This window comes from Salmo trutta, chromosome 19 (genome assembly GCF_901001165.1).
Source record: "Salmo trutta chromosome 19, fSalTru1.1, whole genome shotgun sequence".
NCBI lineage: Eukaryota > Metazoa > Chordata > Actinopteri > Salmoniformes > Salmonidae > Salmo > Salmo trutta.
The window spans coordinates 4,777,440-4,789,490 of NC_042975.1; the positions used below are offsets into that span (position 1 = coordinate 4,777,440).

General features: G+C 54.5%; 1 protein-coding gene and 1 pseudogene across 1 annotated transcript in view; both read right to left on the reverse strand.

The window, feature by feature from the left end:
* Positions 1–365: 365 nt before the first annotated feature.
* Positions 366–4,408, reverse strand: LOC115153862 (protein phosphatase Slingshot homolog 2-like; annotated as a pseudogene).
* Positions 1,775–12,051, reverse strand: part of LOC115155058 (protein phosphatase Slingshot homolog 2-like) — a 46,011-nt gene continuing 35,734 nt past the window's right edge. Inside the window, exons 14-17 of the mRNA XM_029701851.1 lie at positions 10,405–10,784; positions 4,264–4,558; positions 3,831–4,098; positions 1,775–1,966 (exon numbers count right to left, since the gene is read on the reverse strand). Coding sequence (XP_029557711.1) covers positions 1,775–1,966; positions 3,831–4,098; positions 4,264–4,558; positions 10,405–10,784 — 1,135 coding nt within the window. The remainder of the gene's footprint in view (positions 1,967–3,830; positions 4,099–4,263; positions 4,559–10,404; positions 10,785–12,051) is intronic.

Sequence of the window (12,051 nt, forward strand, 5' to 3'; positions counted from 1 at the left end):
GATGGGAAATGAAGAATACATGACCAGGACAGTGGAGGATGGCCCTGATGGAAATGAGGAATACATGACCAGGACAGTGGAGGATGGCCCTGATGGAAATGAGGAATACATGACCAGGACAGTGGAGGATGGCCCTGATGGAAATGAAGAATACATGACCAGGACAGTGGAGGATGGCCCTGATGGAAATGAGGAATACATGACCAGGACAGTGGAGGATGGTCCTGATGGAAATGAAGAATACCCCCATTAGGGGTTTGATGTAGCTAGGTGGTTGTATTAGGGGTTGTGATGTAGCTAGGTGGTTGTATTAGGGGTTGTGATGTAGCTAGGTGGTTGTATTAGGGGTTGTGGTGTAGCTAGGTGGTTGTATTAGGGGTTGTGATGTAGCTAGGTGGTTGTATTAGGGGCTGGTTGTGTGTGTACATGCGAGCATTATCAGTCCGGCCGTGGTGGAGGATACGGGGGCCGGTTCTGGTGGGCCGGTCTGGATCGAAGTCCAGGGCCAATCCGCCCCTGCTCTGAGACACTTTGTGGACACAGGCCCTGAAGAGATAAGCTTTCTGTTAGCATTAAGCACAATAGTGACGGATCCACCTATTCGTCCTATGTTCTTAGGGAAGGCAGCCATATTGTAGACCTATCAGAGTTTTGAATAAAAGGCAAGCAAAGGAGGTAGAGGCTCAGGAAAGTGGCTGGGCTTGTTTTCACATAGATCCAGATAGAAATACAGTAGAAATTAAACAGTTATGGCATACACACATTCATCACTTTCTGTGTCTCACGCTCACACACACATACAAAGGACAGTGTGAGGGTCACATAGTGTGGTAGAGGGTGCTGACAGTCCATTTTTTCAGCCTACGTAGGGGGGGTTGTGTCCTTCCATACTGCTGTCGTGTTGCCACGGAGATCAGGTAGGGCATTGGCGAAGGGGCGTGACCAGAGTCAGGAACTTTCCCCCTCTGCCAGCCCTGATTAGACGGAGGAGAATGCAAGTGTTCTGAGGGGGTGTGTCCACACTTACAAGGCCCCTACACTCCGGTCCTGAGGGACTCGGCCCTGCTGGTTGAGACAGAAGTAGTCAGACAGGGGGCATTGTGGGATAGCACCCTCCGTTTCTTGGAGGACTCGTCAGCTGCTACCAAAGGAGGGGTTCCACGGTGGGCATCGCGGGAGCGGTAGGGCTAAGATCCCAGCCACTCAGGTCATTGGCCGACAACTCTAGACAGCCCAGCTTAGCCAATGAGGCAGAGCGCTTCATCAGGGAGGGCAGGGTCAGTCCAGCCTGGCGAATCCGGGCCTCTACCTGTTTGGCTCTCTGCCGGTCGCTGCCCTTCTGCCTCGCCTCCACACCTTCCCCCCACAGATGGCCCACACACTTGGGCACCATGGCTCCACCCTCGCTCTACTGGCGAAGGAACACCCCCATCTCCCGCGTCTCCTTCATGATGTCACCGCGTCCTCGTCCCGGGAGGCTACCCCAGTCTGTGCCCGACTCAAACTCAGTCATCCCCTCCAGACAAAGGAAGTCCATGGAGGACAGGGGGGCATAGCAGAGGGCAGTGTGGTGAGGGGTGATAGGGGTAGGGTGGTGGGAGGGGGTGAGTGGGAGGGACAGGGGAGTTGGGGAGGGGGAGTCGTGCTCCTGCCTCATTCGCTGCTCCAGGTGTCTGGTTACGTGGCGCACAGAGCCCATTGCCCAATCACCAGAGAGAGGGACGGGAGGAGAGTGGGAGACAGCTTCCATCTCTTTTGCTTTATCCTTCACTTCCTATTTGACAGCCTTCACTTCCTGCTGTGACTTTGCAACTTTCTCCTCTACTTCCTGGTTTGACTGACGCATGTCCTGGTCCTGGGAGAGGCTTGTAGACTCTGGTTGGCTGGTTGGACCCGGGGAAGCGGCCACAGTGTGCCTCAAGGACTCCAGTTCTGTGACTATGAGGTGAACAGAGACAATGCTCTCCTGAGAAAAGAGAAGAAAAACAAAATAAGAATAAAATATAGAAGTAGTCTTCACATTGCAAAGTTGGTAACTAAAGTTAATTTACAAAGATCATTTTATTTTCAAAGTTCGCAAGTAAATTTTCTTAAGCTGCAATATGTATCTTTTTTGGGGCGACCTGACCAAATTCACATAGAAATGTGTGTTATAGATCTGTCACTCATTGAAAGCAAGTCTAAGTGGTAGATCTGTTCTGTGCTCAATTTCTATGCTTCCCGTTCTTAAGGTTAGTTTTTGCATCTTTTACTTTCAGTTTTGTACACCAGCTTCAAACAGCTGAAAATACAATATGTTACAACAGTTTAGATGGTACAATGACTCCGTGCTTGTTTTGTCAAATATAATGCGAATTATTAGAATTTTATCAACCAGGAAATGGCGGAGCGAATTCTGCATTTTGCAACTTAAAAAGGTCCAATGCAGCCACTTTTATCTCAGTATCAAATCATTTATGGGTAACAATTAGACATCCTCTGGTACTTTGGCGACCTAAGAAAGTATTTTTTCAAACTCACACTTTGGGCTGATGTGTAGGTCTGCTGCATAATCTATGAGCAGAATTACTGTCTTACCTCAATTAGCCACGAAATCCCTAGTTTGAAAGCGACTGTTTTCTTGAAGCTGTGCTGCGCCATTTTTCCTACATTTTCTCCCCACGTAGGCCACCCCCCTAGCAATTAAAGTTCTAGCCAATGAGCTTCAGCCCCTCGTATTTGATTGACAGCTTGCAAGAGGCCTGCTAGCGTTATCCAATGAGGTTGCAGGGTGGGTTTAACGGCTCCGTGTACACCACAGCGAGAGAGCGCGATGGATGACATGGTGCACATACTGTATGTGACGTAGTATGCAATTGTCGGGGACCACTTTTGGCTCGTGAGCGCTACTTTCAGAACAATTGGCTAAAAAGTATACAAAAGTACCGGAAAAACCTTACTGTGATCATTTTCAATTAAATTATTAAAAATAAACAATTAGTTTCTTATCAAAGGGAAATGATCAGACTGTCTGCGAGTGGAGGGGGAAAACCTGAAAATGGTCTATTAACTGATGGACTGCCTGGTGATGTCAGAATGAAACCACGGCAAGATGACTGGGAATATGGTTGAATACAAACAGTGTAGCTATTCCCTCCGTAAGGCAATCAAACAGGCAAAACGTCAGTACAGAGACAAAGTGGAGTCGCAATTCAACGGCTCAGACACGAGACGTATGTGCCTCTTGGGTAATTCAGACAGCTGATTGAGGACCTTATTACTGATGAATATGTTCGTTTTTTTATGACCGTGTTTTTATTTCTGCTTGACTTTTGGATTTATATTTTGATGTTTGTATTTTCTGTAATTTCTGTAATTCAGGGCTGATCTGTAAAAAAAAGAGACCTTGGTTTCAGTATGACTCCATGATAAAATAAAGGTTACATGAAATTAAAATAATTCCCGTAAAGAACTGGGTAAAAAAAGCGTTCCAGTTCCCCTCCGCTTTCAACAAACTATAAAAAGGACATTGAATTGCAGGAGCTTGTCTCCTTGAATGAGTTCAAAGCTAAAGTCTAAACTATGGTGGACAAAGTGGGGTGCTGTTTTCACCCCAGAATGCATCACACCTCCCCAAATAATTATTGCCTGTTCAATGTGTAAATGGATGTTTTTAAACTGCTTCGATTTTAATGTTGTCTGAAACTTGGTGTGCTGCTATTTTGGCCAGGTCTCTCTTGGAAAATAGATTGTTAATCTCTTTGAGACTAACGTGGTAAAATAAAGGTAAAATAAAGGTAAAATAAAGGTAAAATAAATACAAATAGTCTCACCCTCTTCCTCTTCTCGACCTCCTCCTCCTCCGTCGCCTCAGCAGAGGGGTCCTCCTCCTCCTGTCCTGGAGTCCTGGGAATGGGCTGAGGAGTCTGCTGCAGTGCCTGATCAGAAAAGCAGAGGGTCCTCCCATCCTGAGTCAGGCCCTGGAACTTCTCTCTGGCGCTGAAGAAGTCGATGTGGTCTGTGCTGAGAGCCGGGGACTCCTCTGCGACTGAGTCCTGAGGGGGGGCACTGGGCTGGCTGATGAGCACCTCACTACTGGAGGGTTGTTGGGGTCCTGAACTGTCCAAAAACACCCCAGATAACCGCTGGTCACGGTCTAGTTTCTCATAAGGCACTGGTGCATACTGCTCTTGGGATCCTGCTGTTTGTGTGCTTACACTGCTCTTGGGGTCCTCAACAGTGGGGTCCTCAACAACAACTCAGTCCCGCCAGTCACTCAGGCACCTGTGACTGGCGGGACTTTGGCCCAGGCAAGTTGGAGGACGGCTCCTTGGCTTTTGGAGTCTCGTCTGCGCTGGAGTGAGGGGGAGGTGGTGAAGGGAGGGGGGCAGGTCAGGGCGCCCGACCGCCACAGTGGAAACGCCAGGCACCACGGTGGCTGCCCGCAGCCGGGGTAGAGACTGGGTCGAGGGGTCCTCCTCAGAGTCACACAGGCCGTTGGACAGAGGGGGGGGACAGAAGACACCCAGACCCAGCCAGGGGAGCACTGTCTGGGGGATCCAACCCTCAGGACTCCCCCCTGAGAACCAGTGGAGGGACTAGTACTAGCTGCTGCTGAAGGCTTCTGGTCAACAGTATGGGAGGACTGGACCCCACTGCCTACTGACTGGACCCCACTGACTGGACCCCACTGACTGGACCCCACTGCCTACTGACTGGACCCTACTGACTGGACCCCACTGCCTACTGACTGGACCCTACTGACTGGACCCTACTGACTGGACCCCACTGCCTACTGACTGGACCCCACTGACTGGACCCCACTGACTGGACCCCACTGCCTACTGACTGGACCCTACTGACTGGACCCTACTGACTGGACCCTACTGACTGGACCCCACTGCCTACTGACTGGACCCCACTGACTGGACCCTACTGACTGGACCCCACTGACTGGACCCCACTGACTGGACCCACTGACTGGACCCCACTGCCTACTGACTGGACCCCACTGACTGGACCCCACTGCCTACTGACTGGACCCCACTGACTGGACCCCACTGCCTACTGACTGGACCCCACTGCCTACTGACTGGACCCTACTGACTGGACCCCACTGACTGGACCCACTGACTGGACCCCACTGCCTACTGACTGGACCCCACTGACTGGACCCCACTGCCTACTGACTGGACCCCACTGCCTACTGACTGGACCCTACTGACTGGACCCCACTGACTGGACCCCACTGACTGGACCCCACTGACTGGACCCCACTGCCTACTGACTGGACCCCACTGACTGGACCCCACTGCCTACTGACTGGACCCCACTGACTGGACCCTACTGACTGGACCCCACTGACTGGACCCTACTGACTGGACCCCACTGACTGGACCCCACTGACTGGACCCCACTGACTGGACCCCACTGACTGGACCCCAATGCCTACTGACTGGACCCCACTGACTGGACCCCACTGCCTACTGACTGGACCCCACTGACTGGACCCCACTGCCTACTGACTGGACCCCACTGACTGGACCCTACTGACTGGACCCCACTGACTGGACCCCACTGACTGGACCCCACTGCCTACTGACTGGACCCCACTGACTGGACCACACTTACTGGACCCCACTGACTGGACCCCACTGACTGGACCCCACTGACTGGACCCCACTGCCTACTGACTGGACCCTACTGACTGGACCCCACTGACTGGACCCCACTGACTGGACCCTACTGACTGGACCCTACTGACTGGACCCCACTGACTGGACCCTACTGACTGGACCCCACTGACTGGACCCTACTGACTGGACCCCACTGACTGGACCCCACTGACTGGACCCCACTGCCTACTGACTGGACCCTACTGACTGGACCCTACTGACTGGACCCCACTGACTGGACCCCACTGACTGGACCCTACTGACTGGACCCTACTGACTGGACCCCACTGACTGGACCCCACTGCCTACTGACTGGACCCCACTGCCTACTGACTGGACCCCACTGACTGGACCCTACTGACTGGACCCCACTGACTGGACCCTACTGACTGGACCCCACTGACTGGACCCCACTGCCTACTGACTGGACCCCACTGACTGGACCCCACTGACTGGACCCTACTGACTGGACCCCACTGACTGGACCCCACTGACTGGACCCCACTGACTGGACCCCACTGACTACTGACTGGACCCCACTGACTGGACCCCGCTGACTACTGACTGGACCCTACTGACTGGACCCCACTGACTGGACCCCACTGCCTACTGACTGGACCCCACTGACTGGACCCCACTGACTGGACCCCACTGACTGGACCCTACTGACTGGACCCTACTGACTGGACCCCACTGCCTACTGACTGGACCCTACTGACTGGACCCCACTGACTGGACCCTACTGACTGGACCCCACTGCCTACTGACTGGACCCGACTGCCTGGACCCCGCTGACTACTGACTGGACCCCACTGACTGGACCCCACTGACTGGACCCCACTGACTGGACCCTACTGACTGGACCCTACTGACTGGACCCCACTGACTGGACCCCACTGACTGGACCCTACTGACTGGACCCCACTGACTGGACCCTACTGACTGGACCCCACTGACTGGACCCCACTGACTGGACCCCACTGACTGGACCCTACTGACTGGACCCCACTGCCTACTGACTGGACCCCACTGACTGGACCCCACTGACTGGACCCTACTGACTGGACCCCACTGACTGGACCCCACTGACTGGACCCCACTGACTGGACCCTACTGACTGGACCCCACTGCCTACTGACCGGACCCTACTGACTGGACCCCACTGACTGGACCCTACTGACTGGACCCCACTGCCTACTGACTGGACCCCACTGCCTGGACCCCGCTGACTACTGACTGGACCCTACTGACTGGACCCCACTGACTGGACCCCACTGCCTACTGACTGGACCCCACTGCCTACTGACTGGACCCCACTGACTGGACCCCACTGACTGGACCCCACTGACTGGACCCCACTGACTGGACCCTACTGCCTACTGACTGGACCCCACTGACTGGACCCTACTGACTGGACCCCACTGACTGGACCCTACTGACTGGACCCCACTGACTGGACCCCACTGACTGGACCCCACTGACTGGACCCCACTGACTGGACCCCAATGCCTACTGACTGGACCCCACTGACTGGACCCCACTGCCTACTGACTGGACCCCACTGACTGGACCCCACTGCCTACTGACTGGACCCCACTGACTGGACCCTACTGACTGGACCCCACTGACTGGACCCCACTGACTGGACCCCACTGCCTACTGACTGGACCCCACTGACTGGACCACACTTACTGGACCCCACTGACTGGACCCCACTGACTGGACCCCACTGCCTACTGACTGGACCCTACTGACTGGACCCCACTGACTGGACCCCACTGACTGGACCCTACTGACTGGACCCTACTGACTGGACCCCACTGACTGGACCCTACTGACTGGACCCCACTGACTGGACCCTACTGACTGGACCCCACTGACTGGACCCCACTGACTGGACCCCACTGCCTACTGACTGGACCCTACTGACTGGACCCTACTGACTGGACCCCACTGACTGGACCCCACTGACTGGACCCTACTGACTGGACCCTACTGACTGGACCCCACTGACTGGACCCCACTGCCTACTGACTGGACCCCACTGCCTACTGACTGGACCCCACTGACTGGACCCTACTGACTGGACCCCACTGACTGGACCCTACTGACTGGACCCCACTGACTGGACCCCACTGCCTACTGACTGGACCCCACTGACTGGACCCCACTGACTGGACCCTACTGACTGGACCCCACTGACTGGACCCCACTGACTGGACCCCACTGACTGGACCCCACTGACTACTGACTGGACCCCACTGACTGGACCCCGCTGACTACTGACTGGACCCTACTGACTGGACCCCACTGACTGGACCCCACTGCCTACTGACTGGACCCCACTGACTGGACCCCACTGACTGGACCCCACTGACTGGACCCTACTGACTGGACCCTACTGACTGGACCCCACTGCCTACTGACTGGACCCTACTGACTGGACCCCACTGACTGGACCCTACTGACTGGACCCCACTGCCTACTGACTGGACCCGACTGCCTGGACCCCGCTGACTACTGACTGGACCCCACTGACTGGACCCCACTGACTGGACCCCACTGACTGGACCCTACTGACTGGACCCTACTGACTGGACCCCACTGACTGGACCCCACTGACTGGACCCTACTGACTGGACCCCACTGACTGGACCCTACTGACTGGACCCCACTGACTGGACCCCACTGACTGGACCCCACTGACTGGACCCTACTGACTGGACCCCACTGCCTACTGACTGGACCCCACTGACTGGACCCCACTGACTGGACCCTACTGACTGGACCCCACTGACTGGACCCCACTGACTGGACCCCACTGACTGGACCCTACTGACTGGACCCCACTGCCTACTGACCGGACCCTACTGACTGGACCCCACTGACTGGACCCTACTGACTGGACCCCACTGCCTACTGACTGGACCCCACTGCCTGGACCCCGCTGACTACTGACTGGACCCTACTGACTGGACCCCACTGCCTGGACCCCACTGCCTACTGACTGGACCCCACTGCCTACTGACTGGACCCCACTGACTGGACCCCACTGACTGGACCCCACTGACTGGACCCTACTGCCTACTGACTGGACCCCACTGACTGGACCCCACTGACTGGACCCTACTGACTGGACCCTACTGACTGGACCCTACTGACTGGACCCCACTGACTGGACCCTACTGACTGGACCCCACTGACTGGACCCCACTGACTGGACCCTACTGCCTACTGACTGGACCCCACTAACTGGACCCCACTGACTGGACCCTACTGACTGGACCCCACTGACTGGACCCCACTGACTGGACCCCACTGACTACTGACTGGACCCCACTGACTGGACCCCGCTGACTACTGACTGGACCCCACTGACTGGACCCCACTGACTGGACCCCACTGCCTACTGACTGGACCCCACTGACTGGACCCCACTGACTGGACCCCACTGACTGGACCCTACTGACTGGACCCTACTGACTGGACCCCACTGACTGGACCCTACTGACTGGACCCCACTGCCTACTGACTGGACCCGACTGCCTGGACCCCGCTGACTACTGACTGGACCCCACTGACTGGACCCCACTGACTGGACCCTACTGACTGGACCCCACTGACTGGACCCCACTGACTGGACCCCACTGACTGGACCCTACTGACTGGACCCTACTGACTGGACCCCACTGACTGGACCCCACTGACTGGACCCTACTGACTGGACCCCGCTGACTGGACCCTACTGACTGGACCCCACTGACTGGACCCCACTGACTGGACCCTACTGACTGGACCCCACTGCCTACTGACTGGACCCCACTGACTGGACCCCACTGACTGGACCCTACTGACTGGACCCCACTGACTGGACCCCACTGACTGGACCCTACTGACTGGACCCTACTGACTGGACCCCACTGCCTACTGACTGGACCCTACTGACTGGACCCCACTGACTGGACCCCACTGCCTACTGACTGGACCCCACTGCCTGGACCCGCTGACTACTGACTGGACCCTACTGACTGGACCCCACTGCCTGGACCCCACTGCCTACTGACTGGACCCCACTGCCTACTGACTGGACCCCACTGACTGGACCCCACTGACTGGACCCCACTGACTGGACCCTACTGCCTACTGACTGGACCCCACTGACTGGACCCCACTGACTGGACCCCACTGACTGGACCCTACTGACTGGACCCTCCTGACTGGACCCTACTGACTGGACCCTACTGACTGGACCCTACTGACTGGACCCCACTGACCGGACCCTACTGACTGGACCCCACTGACTGGACCCCACTGACTGGACCCTACTGCCTACTGACTGGACCCCACTGACTGGACCCCACTGACTGGACCCTACTGACTGGACCCTACTGACTGGACCCCACTGACTGGACCCCACTGACTGGACCCCACTGACTGGACCCTACTGCCTACTGACTGGACCCCACTGACTGGACCCTACTGACTGGACCCTACTGACTGGACCCCACTGACTGGACCCCACTGACTGGACCCTACTGACTGGACCCCACTGACTGGACCCTACTGACTGGACCCTACAGACTGGACCCCACTGACTGGACCCCACTGACTGGACCCCACTGACTGGACCCCACTGACTGGACCCTACTGACTGGACCCTACTGACTGGACCCTACTGACTGGACCCCACTGACTGGACCCCACTGACTGGACCCCACTGACAGGACCCCACTGACTGGACCCTACTGACTGGACCCCACTGACTGGTCCCCAGTAGCATCTGACTGGTCCCTAGTTGTGGAGGTCAACTGAGCTTCAGTCCTAGTCTCCTGGTTAGTGTTCAGTTTAATTTCCTGGTTAACTGTGGTATTGGGCTGGCTACTGGACCATACCACCTTCCCTGCACTAGAGGGGTTCCCACACTCAGAGACGGACCGCACCACCTGCTCTGTGTTGGAGGGAGTTCCCAGCAGCTCCTGCAGGGTAGGTACGGCGGGACTGTTGCCCTGGTTACGGGGGTCGAAGCGGCCCACGGTGTGGGGTTGGCGGGCGGGCTTACACAACGGCTCGTGGTGCTCGGATAGGTCGCTGTCCGAGTGGGAACGCCACAGCTTGTTGTGCCTCTGCTTACTGCGGGTGAAAGAAAAAAGGTAGAAGTGGCAGAACAAGAGGAAGAAGAGAGATATCTTAATCAATGCTAGTAGGTTCCTCTATCCAGCTACATAGCAGACTACATAGTAGACTACATAGCAGACATTCCTGAGGACAGGGAGACTGGCTGCTCATTGACTAGGAGATGTAGTGTGCTACCTATATCGCCCCCCACTAGAATCCCCATACTTTAATAAAGACAGCTTCAAATCAATAATTTCTACGCCCGGGACATGTACTAGTCTGTGGCGATCTAAATGCCAGAACCGGTCAAGAACCTGACAGCCTCAGCACACAGGGGGACAAACATCTACCTGGAGGTGGCAGCATTCCCTCCCCCATACGCCCCCCTAGTCACAACTATGACAACATAACCAACAAAAACGGGTCACAACTCCTGCAGCTCTGTCACACGCTGGGTATGTACATAGTCAATGGTAGAGCAAAATCACAGTCTACCTGAACAGAGCAATACTCAATCATGAGGCATCAAAGCCAAAGGAACTGAGTAATATTAAGAAATGCTATAGATGGAAGGAAAGTAGTGTGGAAACGTCCCAAAAAACAATTAAGCAACAACAAATTCAATCCATTTCAGACAACTTCCTGGACAAAACGTTCCACTGTAATAGTGAAGGTGTAAACTTGGCAGTAGAAAATCTAAACAGTATATTTGACCTCTCAGCTTCCCTATCGAATCTAAAAATTTCAAACAGAAAACAATTAACAATGACAAATGGTTTGATGAAGAATGCAAAAACCTAAAGGAAATTGAGAAACCTATCCAACCAAAAACATCGAGACCCCAAAAACCTGAGTCTACACCTTCACTATGGTGAATCACTAAAACAATACAGGAATACACTACGGAAAAAGAAGGAACAGCACGTCAGAAATCAGAAATCAGCTCAATGTAACTGAAGAATCTAACCTCTTCTGGGAACATTGGAAAACACTAAACAAACAACATGAAGAGTTATCTATCCAAAATGGAGATGTATGGGTAAACCACTTCTCTAATCTTTTTGACTCTATAACAAAGAACAAACAGCAAAAACATATACATGATCAAATACAAATCTTAGAATCAACTATAAAAGACTACCAGAACCCACTGGATTCTCCAATTACCTTGAATGAACTACAGGACAAAATAAAAACCCTCCAACCCAAAAAGGCCTGTGGTGTTGATGGTATCTTCAATGAAATTATAAAATATACAGACAACAAATTCCAATTGGCTATA